Below are 27,701 nucleotides of genomic sequence, written 5' to 3' on the forward strand. Positions count from 1 at the left end.
CTGCTAGACATTTGCAAAAATATAAAAACAATTTTTATTTTGCTTTGTCATTATGCGGTATTGTGTGTAGATTGATGAGCAGAAAAAATATATATTTAGTTCATTTTAGAATAAGGCTGTAACGTAACAAGATGTGGAAAAAGTCAAGGGGTCTGAAAACTTTCCGAATGCACTGTATCTTTAAAACCAAATACTTTTAGACTTTTACTCAAATAGTATTTTACTGGGTGACATGTACTTGAGTAATTTTTTATTAAGGTATCTTTACTTTTACATCATCATTGGGTACTTTTTCAACCACCATACTTCAAATACTTATGACTTGTTCGAATGGGGGGACCAGATACATGAAATGCTTTTATTATTTCTAAATGGTAAGACATATAATGTACAGTTGAAGTCGGATGTTTACATACACTTATGTTGGAGTCATTAAAACTCGTTTATCAACCACTCCATACATTTCTTGTTAACAAACTATAGTTTTGGCAAGTCGGTTAGGACATCTACTTTGTGCATGACACAAGTAATTTTTCCAACAATTGTTTACAGACAGATTATTTAACTTAAAATTCACTACATCACAATTCCAGTCGGTCAGAAGTTTACGTACAAAAAGTTGACTGTGCCTTTAAACAACTTGGAAAATTCCAGAAAATGATGTCATGGCTTTAGAAGCTGCTGATAGGCTAATTGAAATCATTTGAGTCAATTGGAGGTGTACCTGTGGATGTATTTCAAGGCCTACCTTCAATCTCAGTGCCTCTTTGCTTGACATCATGGGAAAATCAAAAGAAATCAGCCAAGACCTCAGAAAAAAGATTGTAGACCTCCACAAGTCTGGTTCATCCTTGGGAGCAATTTACAAATGCCTGAAGGTACCATGTTCATCTGTACAAACAATAGTACGCAAGTATAAACACCATGGGACCACGCAGCCATCATACCACTCAGGAAGGAGACACGTTCTGTCTCCTAGAGATGAACGTACCTTGGTGCGAAAAGTGCAAATCAATCCCAGAGCAACAGCAAAGGAACATGTAAAGACGCTGGAGGAAACGGATACAAAAGTATCTATATCCACAGTAAAACGAGTCCTATATCGACATAACCTGAAAGGCCGCTCAGCGAGGAAGAAGCCACTGCTCCGAAACTGCCATAAAAAAGCCAGACTACGGTTTGCAACTGCACATGGGGACAAAGATCGTACTTTTTGGAGAAATGTCCTCTGGTCTGATGAAACAAAAATAGAACTGTTGGCAAAAATGACCATCGTTATGTTTGGAGGAAAAAGGGGGATGCTTGCAAGCCGAAGAACACCATCCCAACCTTGAAGCATGGGGGTGGCAGTATCATTTTGTGGTGGTGCTTTGCTGCAGGAGGGCCTGGTGCACTTCACAAAATAGATGGCATCATGAGGCAGGAACATTATGTGGATATATTGAAGCAACAACTGAAGACATCAGTCAGCAAGTTAAAGCTTGGTGGCAAATGGGTCTTCCAAATGGACAATGAACCCAAGCATACTTCCAAAGTTGTGGCAAAATGGCTTAAGGACAACAAAGTCAAGGTATTGGAGTGGCCATCACTAAGCCCTGACCTCAATCCTATAGAAAATGTGTGGGCAGAACTGAAAAAGCATGTGCGAGCAAGGAGGCCTACACCCCAGACTCAGTTACATCAGCTCTGTCAGGAGGAATGGGCCAAAATTCACCCAACTTATTGTGGGAAGCTTGTGGAAGGCTACCTGAAACGTTTGACCCAAGTTAAACAATTTGAAGGCAATGCTACCAAATACTAATTGAGTGTATGTAAACTTCTGACCCACTGGGAATGTGATGAAAGAAATAAAAGCTGAAATAAATCATTCTCTCTACTATTATTCTTACATTTCACATTCTTAAAATAAGGTGGTGATCCTAACTGACCTAAAACAGGGAATTTTTACTAGGATTAAATGTCAGGAGTTGTGAAAACTGAGTTTAAATGTATTTGGCTAAGGTGTATGTAAACTTCCGACTTCAACTGTATGTATGTAAATTCAGTACTGTCACCTCATATAATTTTATAATATTATTTTTTCTCAATTCCAAATTACTGGAGTAGAGAGCTAAAATTTGAATTTTAGCTTCACTGTTCAAATATACTGTACAAAATATATATGCAACATGTAAAGTGTTGGTCCCATAAAATATAAAATATCACAGAAATGTTCCATACACACAAAGCTTATTTCTCTCAAATGTTGTGCACAAATTTGTTTACATCCCTGTTAGTGAGCATTTGTCCTTTGCCAAGATCTTCCTGACTCATAAACCTCAGGGAGGATGCGGCATTATTCTGCAAATGTCTCTGATAGTTAGGGCCAACCACACTGGGCCAAACTATAGTAAATACAGCACTGGAGCATTAGTGTTGTCAACTCAGACCAATCATTCCAGGGTATTACAAGTCAGCCCAAATGTTTATGTTTCATTCATTCCATTCGGTGAAAAATCCCCTGCAATAGCTTCACTGCTCGCCAGGAGACAGGCCAAACCAACTTCTGAAACCCATGTCCTAAATGTGTGAGGAGGCTAGAGACAGAGAGCGAGAGGAGCGAGAAAGAGAGAGAGAGAGGGGCGAGAGAGAGGAGCGAGAGAGAGAGAGACCTACACATAGAGGACCCACACCGAGAGGACCTACATCCAGACCACAGCACCACCAGCCACATCCACACCCCCACCCCAACCAATCAATACCCCCCAAACCAACCATGCCCACACCTCATATAGGCCCCCTCAGATCAGACCTATGCCCCTCCTGCCCACCCCATGCCCCCCACTCCCGCAAAGAGGGCCTCAACATGAAAGTCACACATACACTCAGGCCGTGAACAGGCAAACAGGCCCAACCCCCACTCTTACACTAGCCCAAGCCAATGGCATGTACCAGATGCTAAGCAGGCTCTGCTCACACTTACTGTTCTGAGGCCAAACCACATGACTAACAACATTGGACACATTAAGGAACACAAAGCCACCTCCCGGGTGGCGCAGTGGTCTAGGGCACTGCATCGCAGTGCTAACTGCGCCACCAGAGTCTCTGGGTTCGCGCCCAGGCTCTGTCGCAGCCGGCCGCGACCGGGAGGTCCGTGGGGCGACGCACAATTGGCATAGCGTCGTCCGGGTTAGGGAGGGTTTGGCCGGTAGGGATATCCTTGTCTCATCGCGCTCCAGCGACTCCTGTGGCGGGCCGGGCGCAGTGCGCGCCAACCAAGGGGGCCAGGTACACGGTGTTTCCTCCGACACATTGGTGCGGCTGGCTTCCGGGTTGGAGGCGCGCTGTGTTAAGAAGCAGTACGGCTGGTTGGGTTGTGCTTCGGAGGACGCATGGCTTTCGACCTTCGTCTCTCCCGAGCCCGTACGGGAGTTGTAGCGATGAGACAAGGTAGTAATTACTAGCGATTGGATACCACGAAAATTGGGGAGAAAATGGGATAAAATTTAAAAAAAATAAAAAAATAAAAAAAAAAGGAACACAAAGCCTTCACTATCTCATCCTGGAATATCCAAGGCCTGAGGTCATCTGCCTTTGGCCTAAAGAGCAGGAACCTGGACATCACCAAATAAATCAGAAATACAGACATTGTCATCCTACACGAAACATGGTATAGAGGAGAGGGACCCACTGGTTGCCCTCTAGGTTACAGAGAGCTGGTCGTCCCATTCCCCAAACTACCAGGTGTGAAACAGGGAAGGGACTCAGGGGGTATGCTAATTTGGACAAGAACCCTCAGCACACAGGGGGACAAACATCTATCTGGAGGTGACAGCATTCCCTCCCCCATATGCCCCCCTAGGCACAACTACGACAACATAACCAACAAAAAAGGGTCACAACTCCTGCAGCTCTATCGCATGCTGGGTATGTACATAGTCAATGGTAGGCTTCGAGGGGACTCCTACAGTAGGTACACATATAGCTCATCTCTTGGCAGTAGTACTGTAGACTCTCACAGTGTTCACAGTCAACCCAATGACACCCCTATCAGATCATAGTCTGAGCAATACTCAATCATGAGGCATCAAAGCCAAAGGAACTGAATAATATTAAGAAATGCTATAGATGGAAGGAAAGTAGTGTGGAAACCTACCAAAAAACTATTTGCAACAACAAATTAAATCCCTTTTAGACAACTTCCTGGACAAAACGTTTCACTGTAATAGTGAAGGTGTAAACTTGGTAGTAGAAAACCTAAACAGTATATTTGACCTCTCAGCTTCCCTTTAAAATCTAAACATTTCAAGCAGACAACCTAAGAAAATGAACAACAATGACACATTTTTTCTTGTTTATTTCACTTTTGTTTATTATCTATTTCACTTGCTTTGGCAATGTAAACATATGTTTCCCATGCCAATAAAGCCCCTTAAATTGACATTTGAAAAATTGAGGGAGACAAACATCCCAGTAAATGTATTGATTTTCAATACCCTAAGCTATTTACAGTAAGCCTTCAGCAAAACTAGAGGCTAGAAAGAAAATGCACTGCCTAGTGCCCACTCCATCACATTCATTAGGAGGAGGTTGTCTATTTGAGAGAGAAAACAACATATATAGTTGTTACAATACTTTTATACAGCATCCTTACAACAGCTCCCAGAAGAAATCACTGATCTCAAATGATTGGCCAGGTGAAAGGAAAGATTCCACTTTATTGCTGTCATACATCCAGACCAGTGGACCATTCAAGAAGGAGTGGAAGGTAGGGATGAAATAAGGAAGGAAGGATGGAGGGAAGGAAGGATACATTTATCTGTTGGAACATGGTCACAGTCTCCGGGCGTACGAGCGACAGTGGGCGCGCGCACAAATACTGACATCCCAGACAACACCGACTAAACCTCTGTCCAAACTTTCCCTCCCTTCTCTGTCAGTCTGTGCGTGCCTCGCCAAGTCGTGAGAGCGCAAGAAGAACTCCCCGCTCTCTAGCACGGCTTCAATTCGCGTTTTAATTCCGTTACCAAGGTTGGTAAATATCTTCTCTACACTGCACTCTATAATGTCGAAAAGTCATTGTATTTATGTATTTTTTTGTTATTTTTCGATTAGCCTGACGTTTTATGTAAGTGTTTTTCACTCGAGGCTGTTGCAGTTTGTTCAGTAATCGGCGACCCCGCCTACCTCATCAGCTCTCTTTTGTTCTTTCTCTGTTCAATTTCATCTCCCGAGCACAAGGTCCGCTCATTCCGCGTTGATTAATGCTAATTTGTTTCTATGATTATGCGCAGCGGTGGATGTCTCAGTGCGGTGTGCGGGTTACTTTGGTGATGGGTGAGTTTAGAGGGCTGTCTGTGTGTAGACGATGCCGGACTGGGACCCATTTTTGTGCTGCCTAGTAAACAGCAACTGGAGGAAGGTGTGATTTGGGTGGTAATTAGTTTAATGAGATTACCTTAAGAGAAACATTGATGGTCATCAATAACTTTGATTAACTTAAGTGGCTTTTGTGCATGTTCAGTTTGACAAATATTTAACGGTATAAACCCCAATTAATCTTACTGCGCGCATTTATTTGAGACAATCAATTTCACTGTTTGCGCATCCGTCGTGTACTTTATTTGGAGCGGAAAACAAGTGTGTAGCAGTGTGTGAATCGATTGTTTCTTCGTCGCGCATAGTTTGACTCCAACGCGTTTTCGAGGATTGTTTTAAATCGTCGCATGCACCCGCGGTGCCCATGGACATGTAGCCTACACACCACGCACGTGCGCTTGCAGCTCGGCGCGCCCACCCCTGGGGGGGGAGAGAGACGCTATACGCTCCATAGAGCGGACACGTGATCCTGCACGGGAAGGGATCCTACACGGGAAGGAACATTATGTTCCAATGCATCCAGGTCAATGGTGCCTCTTAACCTGTGTAGCACAACTTGGTTGGTGAAATTCCCCTAAGTATGATCCCAATATTTAAACATAGTAGTTTACCGTTTTTGTCTCTGCTGAATTGCATCAACCACTTGCAGAATAGGAAAGTTGTTTGAAGTAAATGCACATGGATAATTTGTGAAGGGATTGGATAGGTTAAAGCTAGAATCCTTAATTGAAATAATAACAAAGGTCACCCCACCTGTGTTTTGGTACGAACCTTAGAGATGGGCCTGGAGAAATGAAACCATTCTCAAATTCATAGAATGGGCTGGGGATGTAAGGACTGATGACCATCCATGATATCAAAAGGATAGTTTTAACCATGTTTTTAGGCTAAACAGTGTTTGTTTACAGACATTGAAGTAAAACAAGCTTGTGTTTTGGGTTCTGATGGTGTATGACAGTTGAACTAACCTCATGAGGCATTTATAAGTTATGTTCTTTAAGAATCAGTGGGTATATAAATATCATTCATTTTATAAGTCCAAAAATGCATGTAGAAACAAAGGATTCCTCAGAAGTTCAGTGACATGGACAGTTCACACTAATCATACCACATACAATAGAATGATAATGCAACTGCCAGTGGTGTAAATAATTCTGACGTGGCTGTCACATTACTGGTTCATCAGGGACAAGTCTCACCCTGGTTAGATGATGATAAGCCAACTCAAAATCCACAGTTCATTGTTGGTGACAGAGCAGATAAACCACTTTGAGAATTAGAGTAAATGCTGTATCCTCCCACCCCTGGCAGCATAAGACAAGTTGACTCAGATATTACTCTCTACACCTTCTCCTCACTGGTTTAGCTTGTGGCGATGAGAGCGGTGTTCAGTTGGTAACCAAACACTTATTTCCACTAGGGATGCACAATATATCGGTGAACATATCGGAATCGGCCAATATTAGCTAAAAGTGCCGATGTGAAAAACCGATGTCAAAGCTGACGTACATACCTAATATAATGTAGGTACATGCCGTAATTACATTTTGCGCTACATGTGCAACACCACATTTTTAACCTAGCTCACAATGTCTGCTGTGGGGATCGAGCAGTCAACAAGTCGAGCAGTCATTTTGAAATGGTAAGAACGGCGTTCCGTAGCCAAGACCCAAACGGCGTTCCGTAGCCAAGACCCAAACGGCGTTCCGTAGCCAAGACCCAAACGGCGTTCCGTAGCCAAGACCCAAACGGCGTTCCGTAGCCAAGACCCAAACGGCGTTCCGTAGCCAAGACCCAAACGGCGTTCCGTAGCCAAGACCCAAACGGCGTTCCGTAGCCAAGACCCAAACGGCGTTCCGTAGCCAAGACCCAAACGGCGTTCCGTAGCCAAGACCCAAACGGCGTTCCGTAGCCAAGACCCAAACGGCGTTCCGTAGCCAAGACCCAAACGGCGTTCCGTAGCCAAGACCCAAACGGCGTTCCGTAGCCAAGACCCAAACGGCGTTCCGTAGCCAAGACCCAAACGGCGTTCCGTAGCCAAGACCCAAACGGCGTTCCGTAGCCAAGACCCAAACGGCGTTCCGTAGCCAAGACCCAAACGGCGTTCCGTAGCCAAGACCCAAACGGCGTTCCGTAGCCAAGACCCAAACGGCGTTCCGTAGCCAAGACCCAAACGGCGTTCCGTAGCCAAGACCCAAACGGCGTTCCGTAGCCAAGACCCAAACGGCGTTCCGTAGCCAAGACCCAAACGGCGTTCCGTAGCCAAGACCCAAACGGCGTTCCGTAGCCAAGACCCAAACGGCGTTCCGTAGCCAAGACCCAAACGGCGTTCCGTAGCCAAGACCCAAACGGCGTTCCGTAGCCAAGACCCAAACGGCGTTCCGTAGCCAAGACCCAAACGGCGTTCCGTAGCCAAGACCCAAACGGCGTTCCGTAGCCAAGACCCAAACGGCGTTCCGTAGCCAAGACCCAAACGGCGTTCCGTAGCCAAGACCCAAACGGCGTTCCGTAGCCAAGACCCAAACGGCGTTCCGTAGCCAAGACCCAAACGGCGTTCCGTAGCCAAGACCCAAACGGCGTTCCGTAGCCAAGACCCAAACGGCGTTCCGTAGCCAAGACCCAAACGGCGTTCCGTAGCCAAGACCCAAACGGCGTTCCGTAGCCAAGACCCAAACGGCGTTCCGTAGCCAAGACCCAAACGGCGTTCCGTAGCCAAGACCCAAACGGCGTTCCGTAGCCAAGACCCAAACGGCGTTCCGTAGCCAAGACCCAAACGGCGTTCCGTAGCCAAGACCCAAACGGCGTTCCGTAGCCAAGACCCAAACGGCGTTCCGTAGCCAAGACCCAAACGGCGTTCCGTAGCCAAGACCCAAACGGCGTTCCGTAGCCAAGACCCAAACGGCGTTCCGTAGCCAAGACCCAAACGGCGTTCCGTAGCCAAGACCCAAACGGCGTTCCGTAGCCAAGACCCAAACGGCGTTCCGTAGCCAAGACCCAAACGGCGTTCCGTAGCCAAGACCCAAACGGCGTTCCGTAGCCAAGACCCAAACGGCGTTCCGTAGCCAAGACCCAAACGGCGTTCCGTAGCCAAGACCCAAACGGCGTTCCGTAGCCAAGACCCAAACGGCGTTCCGTAGCCAAGACCCAAACGGCGTTCCGTAGCCAAGACCCAAACGGCGTTCCGTAGCCAAGACCCAAACGGCGTTCCGTAGCCAAGACCCAAACGGCGTTCCGTAGCCAAGACCCAAACGGCGTTCCGTAGCCAAGACCCAAACGGCGTTCCGTAGCCAAGACCCAAACGGCGTTCCGTAGCCAAGACCCAAACGGCGTTCCGTAGCCAAGACCCAAACGGCGTTCCGTAGCCAAGACCCAAACGGCGTTCCGTAGCCAAGACCCAAACGGCGTTCCGTAGCCAAGACCCAAACGGCGTTCCGTAGCCAAGACCCAAACGGCGTTCCGTAGCCAAGACCCAAACGGCGTTCCGTAGCCAAGACCCAAACGGCGTTCCGTAGCCAAGACCCAAACGGCGTTCCGTAGCCAAGACCCAAACGGCGTTCCGTAGCCAAGACCCAAACGGCGTTCCGTAGCCAAGACCCAAACGGCGTTCCGTAGCCAAGACCCAAACGGCGTTCCGTAGCCAAGACCCAAACGGCGTTCCGTAGCCAAGACCCAAACGGCGTTCCGTAGCCAAGACCCAAACGGCGTTCCGTAGCCAAGACCCAAACGGCGTTCCGTAGCCAAGACCCAAACGGCGTTCCGTAGCCAAGACCCAAACGGCGTTCCGTAGCCAAGACCCAAACGGCGTTCCGTAGCCAAGACCCAAACGGCGTTCCGTAGCCAAGACCCAAACGGCGTTCCGTAGCCAAGACCCAAACGGCGTTCCGTAGCCAAGACCCAAACGGCGTTCCGTAGCCAAGACCCAAACGGCGTTCCGTAGCCAAGACCCAAACGGCGTTCCGTAGAAATCCTGGTTGAGGATGAAACAAATGAACAATGAAACAGCACAGCAAGTAAGTGAAAGAAATTTGATGATGTTTTACTGGTAATGGGGACATGCGTAAATGCCAACAAAATAACTTTTTGGTCAGTGTGTGTGTGTAACCTCTACTTGGTAAGTCAGTTAAAAACAATTTTTTATTTAAAGACGGCCTACCGCGGCCAAACCCGGTTGATGCTGGGCCAATTGTGCGTCGCCCTATGGGACTCCCAATCACGGCCGGATGTGATACAGCCTGGAATCGAACCAGGGACTGTGGCGTCGCCTCTTGCACAGAGATGCAGTGCCTTAGACTGCGTCCATGTGTGTGAATTATTTAACAGTACTAGAATGCTTAAAAGGCTGCTAAAATTTTAAATATCGGTTATCGGTATCAGGTTTTTGTTTTGGAAAGGAATATGTCAGATATCGGTATCGACCAAAAATGTAATATCGGTGCATCACTAATTTCCACAGTTAGTTTACTTGCTCTCACTGATGCCTGTGATTTATGGCGTACTAAGTCAATAAGCACATCCAAACTGGGCACTGGTGCTGGGAAAATCAAACAAGGCACAAGGTCAGGGAAAAGTCCAGCACACACAACCTAATAGCTGTGACTGAAAGGTGAATGTATTTTATCCATTGTTGAGTTCATTAGCTCATGTGCAAGTCCCAAGACAACAAACTAAATATGATTCTTTAGATTACTGATTCACCAGACCTGTTAAACCTGTAACATACATGTAAATAGACAGGTGATGATACAGCCACCCTTAGGAAGCAGGACTTGTTGTCCCAGTTGTTTATCTCAGTGCAAAGTTTGGGTGTGCAAATGGCCTTTACCCCCTCTCCTGATATGCTCGCTGTTGGGCCCTTTCCTCATAGTTGAGGTGTCTCTCTCACTCTGCCCGTCTCATTGTCTCCAGGTGCACCATGGGAAACAAGATCAGCAGGAGACGGGATACCGCACCAGCCGAGCAGAAGGCTGCAGAGGAGGCAATCGACACGCAGGAAGCTGTGGTGGAGGCAGTAGCTGATGAGCCAGTGGTGGTTGCAGAGGCGACTGAACCAGTAGTAGAATCAGTGCCAGCACCAGTACAGGAGGCTGAGCCAGAGCCCTCCAAGCAGCCAGAGACGGAGCCCCCATTGGAGGAGCCGGTGAGCGCCCCACTGGTAGACCTTGCACCAGAGCCGGCCCCAGCACCGCCTGAACCCGAGCCCCTGGTGTCAGTCAGCAAACCAGTGCCAGTCGTCCCAGAGCCAAAGCCAGTCGTCCCAGAGCCAAAGCCAGTCGTCCCAGAGCCAAAGCCAGTCGTCCCAGAGCCAAAGCCAGTCGTCCCAGAGCCAAAGCCAGTCGTCCCAGAGCCAAAGCCAGTCGTCCCAGAGCCAAAGCCAGTCGTCCCAGAGCCAAAGCCAGTCGTCCCAGAGCCAAAGCCAGTCGTCCCAGAGCCAAAGCCAGTTGTCATAGAACAGGAGGCTGTCCCAGAGCCCTTCCTCTCCCCTGCCCCTCTGGACCTGGGTGTCCCTGATGCTCCCCCCTCCCACAGATCTGCCCCAGACCAGCCCACAGACCTGGGGGATGCAGAATGCTATGACGACGTAAAGGCTGCCTGGAATTCTGTCGCCGTCCCAGAAGAGTCCAAAGAATCCCCGGAGAAGCCAGCGATCATGGCGGAGAAGCTTCTGTGTGATGTCATGGGCAGCGAGCTGAGCAAAGCGGACTCTTCAAGCACTTAGTTAGACCTGACGGCCGATGACATCATGGTCAATGACGTCATAGCAGATGACTTTCTTGAAGGTGACGTGTCCACTGAGCTGATATGAGATGGCCGGAGAAAATAAAAACTAGAAAAAAGAAGAAAAAACAGGACAATGATGTTCTAAAAAAGGCAGACGCAGCAGAAAAAAAATAATAAAAAAAATAATACAACTTTGATCTGAGAAGGCTAAAGGGAAAACTAAGCAGCTTAAGGAGACCGTGAAGTAGCACTCAGATAATCTGAGACCTGGGATGTATTCACTAGGAACCAAACAGAACAAAGCGTACGCAAACGGAATGAAACTGGGTGGGACCTACCTGAATTTTCCAAAAGAAATTCTAGTTTCCGTTGCGAAACGTTTTGGATTAATGATTAGACCCCAGGTAATACAGACGTGCCTTTCTTTCTGAGTGTAGGTTGACTAAAGGGATGTGGTGATGGGTGGCCAGGGCAGGAGAGTGAGTAACCATCATCGCCCTCTGAGCCATATAGACGTAACGCTGCATAGCAGAACACTTACAGTAACTATATATGGTAACTATGTATGACAAGACGTTTGCCTTGGTGTGTACACCTGATGAATTGTAACAACGTTTGAAATCGGCCTACATGCTATGATGTACATTCATACTTGGACTCTCACAATCCTTCCTCTTTAACTCTGAAACAGAGGTGACCTTATTATATTTTCTCGATGGTGAGAAGTGGTTTGGAGGAATCTATTAAAGGTGATGGTCTGGTTGTGAAAATAAAATAAGATTTTTCCACCTTGAATATTATTCTGTTTTCATTCTTTTCTAATGTGGTTTTTACTCTTTAAATAGGCTGATGGCTGCAAGTGCAATGTTTCCAAGACTGACATTTTATATTAAGGCTGTTTTCAGAGGTTTATGTGCTGCCACTAATGCTGCAGAGATATGGCTCAGCACAACCAAGAACATCAGCAAATAATATTACCTTAGTGAGTCAATTTCAATCCCTAAACATCAAAACAGAGATCAGGAAATCAAGAGGTAAAGTAAGGAGTGAAATAATTCTCTACATAATGACAGACCATCAGTTGAGGGCTACATTACATTTCTATTTGAACACTTGCATTTAGATGAATGACTATTTGAGCAGTGCATCAAGTACCTTCTATGCGCCAGTACACTCTTTCACTATGCAAAAAAACATTTCTGCCCCAGAAACAAATAGATAATGGTTTTGTGTGAATAGAGCCCTTGGTTGTTCATAACCATTTCCTTATGGCTCATGTCCCTGTAGGTATGTAGGAGGGGACTACTGCAAGCATAGAACTAGAATTGGTGGAATGAACATTCTTAGTAAAGCAACGCTAGGACAGTATGTGAGTGGGGAGGGAAACACAGAAAATGTGCTGTTCTTGGCAGAGGTTTGGAACTGTCTTATTGGTCTAACTAATTTACTGCTTGGTGATGTCACCATGGAAGGCCAAAACTAGCTCCCACTTAAAACAGGCTGAAATTTCAGGTGGACTTCACAAACAGCTCTTACACTAAAAGGGCATTGTCACAATTTCACAGTATTATTCTAACCTCATAGTGTGGAAATATATGAAACACAGGGAAATCACATTTTTGACTGCCCTGGGCCTTTAAGATCCATGGCCAATACAGCATGTGGGAAGCATGAATGTGTTTCTGCGCTCATGGAACCCCTCTTGCCCCTCCTGCTCATCCTGATCACTGCTCAGGGAGTTCCCACTCTCCCTCAACACACACTGTCATTCCAACCCACATACACGCTGCGGAAGCATGTATGCATATAGAGGGAGACCGAGCGCTCTCACAGAGTGAATTGGCGGTTGAATGTGGGAGTGGAGAGAGGGAAGGGGAGGGACATGGGAGGAAAGGGCTGATAAAGGGGGGTGGGAGAGAAAGGAAGACACTGACAGAATGGGTAAGAAAAGGGGAGAGGAAAGGAAGGATGAAGGTTGGGAGAAAAGTGAAGAGGGAGAGAAGGGAAGAGAGGGGGAAGAAAGGGAGTTTCAGGGGGTCTAGGTCAGTGGTCTCCAGTGTGACTGTGCTAGAGTGCAGCATGGGAAATCTGCTCTCATAAACTCATAGAACTTCCCTACACCCTCCCACCCCCCCACTCTGAGACACAACTCTTCCATCATGGATGTATTCAGTGGGTTGAAATGTTCAGAACGTTTCAGATGCAATATTGTATGAGCTGATTTACCACATGCTCCTCCCAGTGCTTCTATACAGTAGTCATTAGATGACTACGCTACAAAGGTCAAAGGTGTCAAAACTGATGAGCATGTAGTACATCAGCTGCTTGTTCTGCAGTTAAGGTTTGAGTTTAGTGTTCAAATTGTAGTTCAAATGTGCTATACTTCTGTCCTGTCTAGTTTGGCCACATACTGACATACCAGTCCCCTTACTCATAAATCTCAGGGAGGATGTAGTATTACTAATGAAAATGTATAGTGTAGGGGCCTCCCGAGTGGCGCAGCGGTCTAAGACCGTCACTACAGACCCGGGTTTGATCCCAGGCTGTGTTACCACCGGCCATAGGGCCAGCGTTGTCTGGGTTAGGGGAGATTCTGGCCAGGGGGGGCTTTACTTGGCTTGTCATGCAATAACGACTCCTTGTGGCAGGCCGGGCGCCTGCAGGCTGACTGCAGTCGTCAGTTGAGTGGTGTTTCCTCCAACACATTGGTGAAGCTGGCTTCCAGGTTTAGCGGGCGGGTGTTGTTTCGGAGGACGCATGACTTGACCTTGGCCTGTCCCGAGTCCGTTGGGGAGTTGCAGTGACAAGACAAGATTGAAATTGGGGAGAAAAAGGGGGTGAAAAAATAAATAAGACATGTATAGTGTAGAACCAATATAATTGTTTTTAATGTAGAATCAAGAATCTGGTCAGCTCTATTCACAGTACTCACTGAATAAACCCCACATCGCTCCCCTAGTCTCTCCCTTATGACAGTGCAGACTAGGTCAGTGAGGGTATTTTGGTATTTTATTAGGAACCCCATAAGCTGTTGCGAAAGCAGCAGCTATTCTTCCTGGGGTCCACTCAAAACATGAAACATGACATAATACAGAACATTAATAAACAAGAACAGCTCAAGGACAGAATTTGTGGCCACACACACATACACTCCCATTGGTCAGTTTTGTGTTTCATCCATGATGATTAAGGATAGGATTTGGAGAGGATAACATCATCATAGGTCTGATCCTAGATCTGCCAGACATAACAGTCAGACCAGCAGCCTGTTCTTCTCCAGATGTGATTCCTATCATTCCACAGGCTCTGAACTCAATAAACACTTTATATCTCCACTCAGAGATGTGGTCACCACACAGAATAAGGGGAAGGGCTACTGGCCTATTTTAATAGGAAGACATAGTGAAAGCTAGCTAGTCATATGTAGGCTCATGATATAGTCTCTGACTGGTGGTCGCTAATAGCACTTCATTATTCATTTTCTGAAGTAAAAAAACAAATCAGGGATTCCTGATTATCAGAAATCATAATATAAGCTAATTTAAATCATAATTGTCAAACATTTCTGAGTTTATAAACCTCCGATATAACACAGGAGTGTTGAACAGAAGTTTGACTCAACAGGTTCTTCTCACTAGTGATCAGAACCAAAGTCCAATTGCTGGTAAAACTCCAAATAGCTTTGACATTTACAAACTGTCAGTTTCATCCATGTAAGAAAAGTATGAGCTTCTGTTGTTTTTACTCCTATGTTTCATGCATGTTTAAACCACACTCACACACCCATAGTCATGGATTGCATAAAATTGTCTCAAACTCTAATATCTATACTGAACAAAAATATAAACGTTAAACGTTGGTCCCATGTTTCATGAGCTGAAATAAAAGATCCCAGAAATGTTCATATGCACAAAAAGCTTATTTCTCTCAAATGTTGTACACTAACTTGTTTACATCCCTGATAGTGAGCATTTCTCCTTTGCCTAGATAATCCATCCACCTGACAGGTGTGACATATCAAGAAGCTGATTAAACAGCATGATCATTACACAGGTGCACCTTGTGCTCGGGACAATAAAATGCCACTCTAAAATGTGCAGTTTTGTCACAACACAATGATACAGTTGTCTCAAGTTTTGAGGGAGTATGCAATTGGCATGCTGACTGCAGGAATGTTTGTCCACCAGAGCTGTTGTCAGAGAATTGAATGTTAATTTCTCTACCATAAGCCACCCTCAACTTCATTTTAGAGAATTTGGCAGTACGTCCAACCTGCCTCACAACCGCAGACCATGCTTAACCACGCCAGCCCAGAACCTCCACATCTGGCTTCTTCACCTGCGGGATGATCTGAGACGAGCCACCTGGACAGCTGGGTTTGCACAAGTGAAGAATTTCACAAACTGTCAGAAACCGTCTCAGGGAAGCGCATCTGCGTGCTCGTCGTCCCCACCAGGGTCTTGACCGGACTGCAGTTCGGCAGTCTTAACCAACTTCAGTGGGCAAATGATCATCTTCGTTAACCACTGGCACTCTGGAGAAGTGTGCACTTGACGGATGAATCAGTTTCAACTATACTGGACAGATGGCAGACAGTGTGTATGGTGTCGTGTGGGCGAGCGGTTTGCTGATATCATTGTGAACAGAGTGCCCCATGATGGCGGTTGGGTTATGATACGGGCAGGCATAAGCTACGGACAATGAACACAATTGCATTTTATCGATGGCAATTTGAATGCAGAGACGATGACAAGATCCTTAGGCCCATTATTGTGACATTCATCCGCAGCCATCAGCTCATGTTTCAGCATGATAGTGCTGGATCTGCACACAATTGCTAGATGCTGAAAATGTCCAAGTTCTTCCATGGCTTGCATACCCAGACACGGTCACCCATTGAGCATGTTTGGGATGCTCTGGATCTACATTACGACAGCATGTTCCAGTTCACGCCAATATCCAGCAACTTCGCACAGCCATTGAAGGAGTGGGACAACATTCCACAGGCCACAATCAACAGCCTGATCAACTCTATACTAAGGAGATGTGTTGTGCTGCATGAAGCAAATGGTGGTCGCATCAGATACTGACTGGTTTTCTGCTCCACGCCCCTACAGATGCCCATCTGTATTCCCAGTCATGTGAAATCCATAGATTAGGGCCTAATGAATTTATTTCAATTCACTGATATCCTTATATGAACTGTAACTCAGTAAAATATTTTAAATTGTTGCATGTTACATTTATATTTTTATTCAGTGTAACAACAAGCTGTAGAAAGCCTTTCTCCTTGAGGGACAAACATGATCAACTCTCTAGAAGTAGAGAAAGCAGTTCTTAAACTCAAGTCAGTAAATAAAAATCATCATTGTTCATTCCCTGAAGCCTCTAGGGTCCCTGAATGAAAAGGCATGGTGTGAGAGTAGCAATGAGACATTGCTGCATAGAGGACACCATTCTGTTTAATTCGATAGAAACAACTTCAGGAGATGACAAGTGAACAACCATCTCAGTCTCAAGACATACATGAACAGTGAACAAAATTATGAAAAATGTCAAGTGAGTTACATGAATCATTTCCATTTTTCTATTCCAAATAATATTCAACTACTTCACATAGGCACCACAATACTGCTGTGTAAAAAAACAAGGTTGAGGAATACAGAACAGATCCATCATTCATCCTCAATGAGTATTAAATTAACACATTTAAAATATATCTTCATGTGGTTTACTTACAGTAGTACAAAATAGAAGTTAACAATTTCAAACTGGGGATTAAATGTAAGTACTTCAAAACTATTACTGAATATTAAATTAGAGTATTTCAAATATATTACTGTGATGTACAATAGACAAATCAGTGTGTTCTTCTCAGATCTCAGGGAGAGGTTGAATCCATACCCTGGAATTTAGCCTGTAGGGAGAGAAAGAGAGAGGAAGAGAAAATGAGATGGAACAAGACAGAACGGGACAGAGAATGACAGAGAGACAGCAGGCTCAGTCGAATACTCACCAACTGAAATTGGAAGGCAATGACAAACATTTGTAAAACCATTGTTGATGCCTGTTACCTGCAGGTGTTTGTATGTCTTGGCAAGATCTACATTGGTGCGCCCCGGCTGGAAGGGATAGGACCACAGGATGGTGTTCCAGGATAGACCAAACCTCGACACAGGTAACGCTCCTCGTCACGGCTGAATTTCCTCCTCTCCCTCTGTAGATGAAGAGAGGGAGGGAGAGGTAAGAGGGAGAGAGAAAGAAAGAGGGCAGGGTTTAAATTGGAAAAACGGAATGTACGAGAATGCAGAGAACAGCAAGAGACAGAGAGAGGACATGAGACAAAACACAATCGGTCATCATCCTCCTTTCATTTTACATTTACATTTTAGTCATTTAGCAGACGCTCTTATCCAGAGCGACTTACAGTAGAGTGCATACATTTTATTACATTTTACATTTTTTACATAATACATATTACATTTTACATACTGAGACAAGGATATCCCTACCGGCCAAACCCTCCCTAACCCGGACGACGCTATGCCAATTGTGCGTCGCCCCACGGACCTCCCGGTTGCGGCCGGCTGCGACAGAGCCTTTCCTTGGTTTTGCGACAGACAGACAGACACCTACCTCTTGGGTAACATTCCCCTACTGAACAGGGAAGGAGCCACCATCACACACACGCATACTGGCATAGTTGTCTCTGCTGTCACATTGCCTGGTAACTAGAACACTAGCCATCCTATACAGTCCATCCACTATAGATTAACCTCCATTCAACACACACTTCTACAGAGACAAGGCTGGTCTCTCTCCTTACAGTCAGAGAGGGTTTTCCCATGAACAGAGTCTCCTGCTGATCATCAATGGCACCATCTTCCCCATGATCTGTTCTTCTGTCTGTGTGTGTCAACGAGAGAGAGAACATTATTCTGTGTGTGTGTGTAAGAGAGAAAGAGAGTGAGACAGAAAGCAAAGAACCGATGTCACGCCTCATTGAGAGCAGAGACCAACAGTTGTCAGAGCGTATTCAACTAAACACAGACAAATCTAATAAAGACAATCTAATTAAGACTAAATACAATCTCTCCCTCCCTTCTTCATTGGAGTGACATTACGTCACTCGTCACACCTAATACAGCTGCCTGCAACCAGAACAGTAGAACACAAGGGAGAGATTCACTGGCCAGAGAGGGAGAGAGACTGAGCAAGAGAGAGGGGCAGAGAAAGAACAGAGAAAAGCGATAGAAAAAGACAGAAAGAAGAGGAGGGCAAGGGGGGTAGAGACTCTAGAGCACACGAGAGGGCGACAGACAGCCAGGATGGAGAAAGCGAGAGAAACAGACGGACAGACGGAAAAAGAGAATGTAGTATTTCAACAACAAAAAAAAAAAAGTGGAGGAGGAAGCATGTGTTCAAAAAGAGAGGGCAAGAGTAAATCTGAATGAAGAGTGAAACACAAAAGACTAGAAGTCAGTGGTCTCCAGTGTGACTGTGCTAGAGTGCAGCATGGGAAATCTGCTCTCATAAACTCATAGAACTTCCCTACACCCTCCCACCCCCCCACTCTGAGACACAACTCTTCCATCATGGATGTATTCAGTGGGTTGAAATGTTCAGAACGTTTCAGATGCAATATTGTATGAGCTGATTTACCACATGCTCCTCCCAGTGCTTCTATACAGTAGTCATTAGATGACTACGCTACAAAGGTCAAAGGTGTCAAAACTGATGAGCATGTAGTACATCAGCTGCTTGTTCTGCAGTTAAGGTTTGAGTTTACTGTTCAAATGTGCTATACTTCTGTCCTGTCTAGTTTGGCCACATACTGACATACCAGTCCCCTTACTCATAAATCTCAGGGAGGATGTAGTATTACTAATGGAAATGTATAGTGTAGGGGCCGCTAGCTAGTTTAAACTAGCTAGCGTCGTACAGCTGTAGAGCTCAGTAACAGAGTGATGACTACTGTAGCTCGGAGCTAGTGTTGGACAACTAAGGCCGCTCTGGCCTGTGCTGTGAGAACATTGGCAGTGGTTCAACATTCCTCTGTGCTGCCAGGAATATACTGGACCCCAGGAATCTCACGAGAAACACACACAACCACAAATGCGCACACACACAGGCATGCGTATACACAGACATTCAAGTCGCATATTGGTTATAACCTCAAAGCAACCCGTCACCACCGTCTAACTTATCCCATAACTCAACTATCTCCAATCATCAACTTATCCCATAACTATCCAATCTCCAACACCCATTTCGAATTTAGCCCAAATCTCAGCCTCTTTCTTACCCCATTCTGGATCCTGAGCACAAGACTGACCCTAACCTCTGACCCCTTACAATGATCGAGTGAGATACCCCCAAACATACCAGTGTAATTGTTGCACAACACCATAATACATGATTATATAACCCTGACAGCTAGGAGGCAGTGCTGCATACATGATCAGAACAACTTCCAGAAGTAACATTTAAACACACACACACTTCCATCCAAAAAGAAATCGAAACAAAACATACAGTATCACATTTCAACAAAAGCTTAATTTCCTTACCTTCAGAGGGACGAGCCTTCTTCAAGGGAGTGAGACTAACATCTGAGAGAGAGAGAGACAGACACACAGAGGAGTAAGACAGAGGGAGTCAGATGACACATTAGAAGCAATAAGGCTATCTCATTATGAGCCGGGTTAAATGAAGGCTGAAGTGCCAATGTGCTGTAGTGTGTTGTCATGGTGTCTGAACATCCTGTACCTCCTCTCTCCTGCCTCCTGCTGGTCACAGAGGAGACGCTCCTCATCAGACCACCTCTACGCACAGGAGTCAGGGTGATATCTCCATATGGACTACGCTTCTTTAGAGGGGTGAGACTCACATCTGACAGAGAACGAGGGGGGTGGGGTGGGGGGGGGGGTGGACAGAGAGGGAGGAGAAAGAGCGAGATAGAGACTAATATAATATGTTGTTTTCCAACCCAAAGACAGAGGATAGACATTTTTGGTGAGATGGTGAATCTTACCGTTGTGGTCATTTCTGTGTTGTCCTCTGTGGGTTGAGAAGCTCTTCAGCAGGGTTCCTTTATGGATAGGAGTTAGACTGGCATCTGTTACAACAGGACACACATCACATCAGATCGCGTCGGTGTGTGTGTGTGTGTTCAGCACTTCAGGATTCTTACCCCTGCAGTGATCCGAGACGCTCTGCGTCCCTCCCTCTCTCTGCTTGGTCGTGTGTGCGTCTCTCCTCCTGCGTATTTCTCGGAGGTACTTTGTGTAGCTGTGTGTGGCCTGCTGCAGCACCATGTGCAGGTCACAGCTGTGAGGACAGGACCTCTGGAGGACAGGGAATGACCGGCTGGTCACCTCACTGAACCGCAACCTACAGCCTGGGGAGATGGAAACAGCTGGGTTAACAAACACACACTATACTGTATACATACTCACACATACACACACACACACCTGAGCACCTATAGGTGGGTTTATATGTGCTGGCTGGAGTCTCCATTATTTTACGGATCTCACTGTCCAGCAGCTCAGAACACACAGAGAGGGCATCTAAGAAAGTGCAGGGGGGGGTGGAGAGAGAGAGGAAAGAACTATATTACTGTTGGGATCTGGTAAGAGACTGTTCAACTTTCTTTCAGAGCCGTAGATAAAGCGATAAACACAGTTTTGCATTGTCACTTTATCCCATTGACATTTTGTACCTTCATCGTCCAACAGTTTCTTCTGCCTGCCCAAACCTGGCTTGCCTGGAGCTGGGCACTTGAACACTTGGCTAAACACCAAACCACGAGGGAGAGAAAAACAGGTATATACAGAATTCCACTTCATTTCTTACATAACATTAAGATGAAACACTTCACAAGAATCATGTTTCAATAAATATAGCATTTGCATATAGTGCAGAGTGCTGACCTGTGTGTGTGTGTCTGGGAGTGTCCCTCTAGTGGCCTGGAGGAAGAGGAGGTGACCAGCGTTCCCGTCCCCAGACATACAGAACACCTCTCATCCTCTCCACCACTGGGCTGCCCCGGGACACCAGCTGTACCAAGTCCAGCATGGCCCGCGGCTGACACAGTCTGCCGTCTCCTCCCAGGGTGCTCGTCTCGGCGGTTCTCGGTCTGTGTGGTTTTGCCTTTCTCTGCCAGTGTGTTCGTGTAGAGAGGATAAGTGTTTCTCATAGCTGCCGAGCCCCTGTCCCTTTTCTTCGCTCTTTGTGTGTTTCCAAGTGTGTGCACGTGCAGCGTGGTGTGTCTTTCCTGTTCTGCCTGTGTGTTTCTGTATGCTGCCCTGTCGCTCTCCCTCTCTTGATGTGTGAGAGAGTGTGTGCGGGTCCTCTTCTCTCGCTCTCTGCTGCTGCGGCTGTGTTTCTGCGGCTCCTCACTGGCTTGGAATACCAGTCTCCTTACACGCTAGTGGTCAAAACAACCACAACTTTTGACAGCATATCATACAACATGGTGGAGCTACAATATTGCTTGTTATACCTATCCAATCCTTTCAGATGAATATGAAGTGCCTAGAGCAGGCCTGGGCAACTCCAGTCTTCAGGGGCCTGATTGGTGTTACACTTTCCCCCCATCCCTAGAAAACACAGCTGATTTAAACTAATTGCATTTTTAACTGAAGATCATGATTAGTTGATTATTGGAGTCAGGTGTGTTAGCTGGGACAAAAGCGTGACACCAATCAGGCCCCCGAGGACTGGAATTGCCCAGGCCTGGCCTAGAGGGTAGGGGCCAGTACAGAACAATTGTGTGGGGAGTGGACTGGAGCTTAGTTAGACCCTCACCGTTAGGTCATGCCCTCTGTTTGTGGGTTGATTCTCCTCTCTCTGGTCTTGCTTCACTCTCTCTCCATCTCTACCCCTCCTCGCTAAGACAGGCAGGACAGGGGTCTCTCTCTCGCCAATCATTGCCCTCTCCTCTCCTTTCTCTCCTCCCTTTCCATATCTTCTCTGTTGGTCCCTCCGCTCTACTCCTCTCCAACTCTCCTCACACCTCTTCTCTCCTCCTCCTCTCCTCTCCTGGTATGGTAAAGAGGTGTGGTGAGGTGTTGGGGGGAGAGGTATGGGTGAGAGTAGCTCTTTCCTCCCCAATCCTGCAGGGTTCTGTTGGTCTGGGGGGTTCGGTGTGTCCTCCTCCCACTCTTCCTCAGCTCCCTGGGCAACAACCCCAACACCACACATGAGATAAAAGGAAGATTTGTGTGTCTATATAAAAACTTGGTGTTTGAGGAGTGTGCATGTGGATGAGGGGCTGAGTGTATATGCCTGTATGTGGGGGAGAAGACTGATGTTTGTAGTGTGTGTGTGTGTGTGTGTGTGTGTGTGTGTGTGTGTGTAGTTAGTACACCTGAGTCTGTTGTCTCTCCAGCTGGTTGATCCTGTGCAGCATGTCTCGTGCTGACCTCCAGTACCGCTCCATGTCCACAGGGGGCTCCAGCTCCCCAGTCTGACCCAGGGACATTCCCTGGACTGCACCACGCAGAGACACAGCTGAGAAGAAAGAAGGATGATAGGAGAGACTATGAGAGTGCTATGGACATCAAATGGCTAGACTCACTTTAACAGATTCACTGACCTTTGAACACAGGTCTTTGTGTGTATGTGTGTGTGTGTGTACACACTCACTAGCCTGTTTGCAGGTCTGCAGTATGAAGGTAGCAGCCTTCCTGAGCTCTTCGCTGGTAGACTCAGTCAGTAGAGTGATGATGAGGGACAGCCCTCCACACTGTAACAACTGAGACTGGTGCTCCTCTGGAGGGGGGGGGGGGGGTTCAAATACTCTAGTAGTTATTCCAGTTATTACTGTGCTGTTATCATTGATGTAATATGGTCATTATTTGTTTCCAATTAAGCTGTGCTAGTTACCAGAGGCCTCAGTGCAGTGTCCCAGGGTGAGTATGATAATTAGCCTGCCTTGGGGATCCAGGATGGGGCTGGACAGCAGGGAGATGAGCGGGGGAACCAAACCATAACCTGCCAGACCTGACACCAACACAGCTACGCACAGAGGAGAGAATGGACTGGTTACCTGAGGAGCGCTGGTTTACATGGCTGTATGAGAGTGAATGAGTTCTATACAAGTGCCTAGGCCTATAGCAGGGATGAGCCAAAATCTTCCTGTGAGAAATTTCTTCCCCCCCCCCTAAAGTTTCTAGTAAAAACAAAAAAAGTGTGTGTGTTTTTGGCAACACAAAGACTGTAAAATCACCAGGAATTCAGCGCAAAATGATTTAGGATATGTGATTGTGTCTCAATGTAATCAAGGTATGACATTTGTTCTTTTCAAATACCATCTCCTTTTGGGTTTAGTTGTGGTCAATTTGCAGTATACAAATTCTTATAATTATGTTCCAGCCCCCCGACCCTCCGCTTTGACAAAAATCGTCCCGCCGATGAATCTAGTTGCCTAGGGGGTAGGGGAGAGGGGTTGATTTGCGATTCAGGGAGTGAGTCACTCACGGTTGTCAGTGATGCAGGCTGACACGGTTTTGGTCATGATGACAGACAGCTGACAGGCCAATGGGCTGTGGGAGGCATCAGAGGCAAAGCGAATCAGAGTTTGGGTCAGAGTTCCGAGCCCGCCAACTATGGAAAAACTCTCCTGAGCACAATCTGATAGAGAGAGAGGGATCCAGAGGGAGAGATAGATAGTGAGAGACACAGAGAAAGGAGTGAAATACAAGATAATGGGAGTTCAATATATAAACCAAAACTGTTCTCTCCACTGTAGTATCTACAGACTAAAAGCATCCATCCATGACACGAGAGAGAGAGAGAGAGCGAGACCTTCATTTGAACAGTTAGTGAAAGGTTGTCTAAACCAAAATACTCCAGGACACTGTAACCTCTACAGACTGAAGGTCTGCATCGATCCTTCAGATCAATGTCAGGCCATCATGGAAATAGAACCAACAACACTACACTTATAAAACTAGTCGGATTACAAATACGCATCATCCATTGCAAGAGCAACCTAGGTATTCTGTATGTGACAGACAACTTAAGCAAATCTTTGAAAAAGGCTAACCGACCATTTTAAATCACAAGATATGGATACATATGTAAGTAACAGACTCCAAACAGTGTCAGTGCATCATCCCGGTTTTACTCACGGTTGTTGGCGACCGTCATGGCTATGAAGGAGCAGATGGGCTGAACCATCTCTGCCTGGGGATGAGAGAGCTGCTGCAGCCAGGACTTGACCAGGGGGAAGGCTGACACACAGATACGCTGGCTCTCCTCTAGGGAAAGAAAGGGTTAAGACAGACAAAAAAGTTGTTTTCCCTTCGATTTCCCTTCTGTTCCATCTCTCTAAAACATTAAACTACTGCAAGATACACACATGCATGCGTAACCACAGTTGTTTATTTTATGTACAGCTGCATAGAACACTGTACAAGGACACAAACATATACACGGACACAGGTGTTACCATTCTGGGGGTTGTTGACACAGCCACAGAGAGCACTAGACACAGAGGTCCAGAGTTGGAACAGCTGAGTGATGTTCGCAGGTTTCACTGTGGCCTTGCCAGAGAGAGGGAAACTAGTCCTGCGGAGAGAAACATCAATCAACCTGAACTGGAATTGGTGTTGTCCTATATACACTGCTCAAAAAAATTAAGGGAACACTTAAACAACACAATGTAACTCCAAGTCAATCACACTTCTGTGAAATCAAACTGTCCACTTAGGAAGCAACACTGATTGACAATACATTTCACATGCTGTTGTGCAAATGGAATAGACAAAAGGTGGAAATTATAGGCAATTAGCAAGACACCCCCAATAAAGGGGTGGTTCTGCAGGTGGTGACCACAGACCACTTCTCAGTTCCTATGCTTCCTGGCTGATGTTTTGGTCACTTTTGAATGCTGGCGGTGCTTTCACTCTAGTGGTAGCATGAGACGGAGTCTACAACCCACACAAGTGGCTCAGGTAGTGCAGGTCATCCAGGATGGCACATCAATGCGAGCTGTGGCAAGAAGGTTTGCTGTGTCTGTCAGCGTAGTGTCCATAGCATGCAGGCGCTACCAGGAGACAGGCCAGTACATCAGGAGATGTGGAGGAGGCCGTAGGAGGGCAACAACCCAGCAGCAGGACCGCTACCTCCGCCTTTGTGCAAGGAGGATTAGGAGGAGCACTGCCAGAGCCCTGCAAAATGACCTCCAGCAGGCCACAAATGTGCATGTGTCTGCTCAAACGGTCAGAAACAGACTCCATGAGGGTGGTATGAGGGCCCGACGTCCACAGGTGGGGGTTGTGCTTACAGCCCAATACCGTGTAGGACGTTTGGCATTTGCCAGAGAACACAAAGATTGGCAAATTCGCCACTGACGCCCTGTGCTCTTCACAGATGAAAGCAGGTTCACACGCACATGTGACAGACGTGACAGAGTCTGGAGACGCCGTGGAGAACGTTCTGCTGCCTGCAACATCCTCCAGCATGACCGGTTTGGCGGTGGGTCAGTCATGGTGTGGGGTGGCATTTCTTTGGGGGGCCGCACAGCCCTCCATGTGCTCGCCAGAGGTAGCCTGACTGCCATTAGGTACCGAGATGAGATCCTCAGACCCCTTGTGAGACCATATGCTGGTGCGGTTGGCCCTGGGTTCTTTCTAATGCAGGACAATGCTAGACCTCATGTGGCTGGAGTGTGTCAGCAGTTCCTGCAAGAGGAAGGCATTGATGCTATGGACTGGCCCGCCCAATCCCCAGACCTGAATCCAATTGAGCACATCTGGGACAACATGTCTCGCTCCATCCACCAACGCCACGTTGCACCACAGACTGTCCAGGAGTTGGCGGATGCTTTAGTCCAGGTCTGGGAGGAGATCCCTCAGGAGACCATCCGCCACCTCATCAGGAGCATGCCCAGGCGTTGTAGGGAGGTCATACAGGCACGTGGAGGCCACACACACTACTGAGCCTCATTTTTACTTGTTTTAAGGACATTACATCAAAGTTGGATCAGCCTGTAGTGTGGTTTTCCACTTTAATTTTGAGTGTGACTCCAAATCCAGACCTCCATGGGTTGATAAATTTGATTTCCATTGATAATTTTTGTGTGATTTTGTAGTCAGCACATTCAACTATGTAAAGAAAAAAGTATTTAATAAGAATGTTTCATTCATTCAGATCTAGGATGTGTTATTTTAGTGTTCCCTTTATTTTTTTGAGCAGTGTAGTTTCAGTGCTATTTTTATCTACTGCTCACCTCGACCATCCAAGTCTTTTGTAAACGTAAATTAGTTCTCCATTTGGAAACTTCTGCCTGAAAACCAGTGGTGCTTTTCAGTCTTTACCTGAACAAGTCTAGCAGGATGTCCAGACAGCCAGTGGTCTGAGCGAAAATCTGTCCAGACCCTAAAGCAGCACACACAATTAATCACATTTTATGTACAATATACAGTGAATTTCACATAAACATCACAAAGTGCCTTACAGTAACGTGGCCTAGACCCCAAAGATCAAGCAATAGCACAGTGGCAAGGAAAAACTTCCTGGAAGGAAGTAACCTTGAGAGGCACCAAGAAGGGGCGGTCCATCCTCCTCTGGCTGTACCAGCTAAAACACATGCCTGTCATGACAATCACTCCCAGTCCAAAATCAATTCTCAACCCCAGCGCTTACTGTTGTTGGCAACGAGGACAGAGATCAGGTAGACAGCTACTCTCCTCTGGGTCAGTGGGCTGTCCTGCTGCATCAGACCATCTGTCAGATCACTGAACAGCTCCCTCCTACACAAGGCCTGCTTACAGTACACTACACACACTGCTTGTTTACAATTCACATACAGCATCAGAGAGAACCTGCTTAAAGTACACTACCAGTACACACACACACACCATTTGCCTCTGCCAGCATTCCCAGTATGAAGAGAGCAGTCTCCCTGACCTCTGCGTGAGCACTAGATTTGGAGAGGTTGTACACAAACACCACCCCTCCAATCTCTCTGAAGAAGTTCACATTCTCCTCTGAGAAAGAGAGTGAGAAAATCAGTTCCATTGCATAACTGTTAGGTTTATAGACAAATTGGCAAATCTATCTTTAGGGGATTTGCTGTGTGTGTGTGTGTGTGTGACCTCTCTGTTGACAGATAGAGTAGATGGTAAGAAGAGCTTGTTTCTGTGAATCAGGACATCTCATCTGGTACTTCAGACACTCCAGCAACAAACTCAGATCTGTCTTGGTGGCTGTAAAGTAAAAATAAACTCATGGAGATACAGACAAAACCAACAAATAAACAAAAACCGTTAAGTACTGTAGTGTAACTTATAGAAGTCCATCAACAATGACCAACACTCACCATTATGTTTGCTTACGCTGGAAACATCCTTTTCCATCTTCAATGGAAATGCTTCATGAAATAAGGACGCTAGCTAGCTAGAACCGATGTTTCCAAAGATATCAATCTGTGCAGTTACAGTAACAGCTAGCTAGCATGAAAGCAGTCAGATTGCCGGCGTTGTCACCCAGCTAACGTTAACTCTCCTCATGAGCGACCGCACTGAATTCACTTATCTAACGTTAGCTAGCTAGCTACTTGCCAATTCATCATTTCACTTCATTAATTACAATTCAAAAGTATACACTTTTAC

At 46.3% G+C, this 27,701-nt stretch overlaps 2 protein-coding genes across 3 annotated transcripts; one reads left to right on the forward strand and one right to left on the reverse strand.

Annotated features, from left to right (window-relative positions):
• The first annotated feature begins 4,878 nt into the window (after positions 1–4,878).
• On the forward strand, positions 4,879–11,871 carry LOC120053991 (protein TsetseEP-like). Of its 2 annotated transcripts, none has more exons than XM_039001341.1 (2): positions 4,879–5,010; positions 10,264–11,871. In XM_039001341.1, exon 2 carries the CDS (start codon positions 10,271–10,273, stop codon positions 11,072–11,074), a length of 804 nt encoding a protein of 267 aa, XP_038857269.1. In that variant the 5' UTR covers positions 4,879–5,010; positions 10,264–10,270; the 3' UTR covers positions 11,075–11,871. The 2 variants fall into 2 exon arrangements, with proteins under 2 accessions (XP_038857269.1, XP_038857271.1); XM_039001343.1 differs by lacking the exon at positions 4,879–5,010 and adding an exon at positions 5,195–5,316.
• A 5,009-nt stretch (positions 11,872–16,880) lies between these two features.
• terb1 (telomere repeat binding bouquet formation protein 1) lies at positions 16,881–27,446 on the reverse strand. The gene is made up of 20 exons (XM_039000397.1): positions 27,410–27,446; positions 27,186–27,296; positions 26,949–27,077; positions 26,734–26,865; positions 26,406–26,466; positions 24,536–24,654; positions 24,216–24,344; positions 23,563–23,715; positions 22,969–23,100; positions 22,723–22,854; positions 22,451–22,593; positions 22,015–22,257; positions 21,092–21,237; positions 20,801–20,871; positions 20,270–20,476; positions 20,111–20,167; positions 19,846–19,968; positions 19,647–19,688; positions 17,151–17,269; positions 16,881–16,993 (listed from the first exon to the last, which is right to left on the reverse strand). Exons 1-20 carry the CDS (start codon positions 27,444–27,446, stop codon positions 16,958–16,960), a joined length of 2,322 nt encoding a protein of 773 aa, XP_038856325.1. The 3' UTR covers positions 16,881–16,957.
• Positions 27,447–27,701: the final 255 nt, after the last annotated feature.

The sequence above is a fragment of the Salvelinus namaycush genome, chromosome 9, assembly GCF_016432855.1.
Source record: "Salvelinus namaycush isolate Seneca chromosome 9, SaNama_1.0, whole genome shotgun sequence".
Lineage (NCBI taxonomy): Eukaryota > Metazoa > Chordata > Actinopteri > Salmoniformes > Salmonidae > Salvelinus > Salvelinus namaycush.

Coding starts and splice junctions, on each gene's coding strand:
- LOC120053991 (XM_039001341.1), top strand. CDS start 10,271: ATGGGAAACAAGATCAGCAGGAGACGGGATACCGCACCAGCCGAGCAG.
- terb1 (XM_039000397.1), bottom strand. CDS start 27,446: ATGGAAAAGGATGTTTCCAGCGTAAGCAAACATAATG. Junction 22,594..22,722: donor CTGCAAACAGGCTAGTGAGT/GTGTACACACAC, acceptor CTTTCTTCTCAG/CTGTGTCTCTGCGTGGTGCA. Junction 20,872..21,091: donor GAGAGGATGAGAGGTGTTCT/GTATGTCTGGGG, acceptor TTTGGTGTTTAG/CCAAGTGTTCAAGTGCCCAG.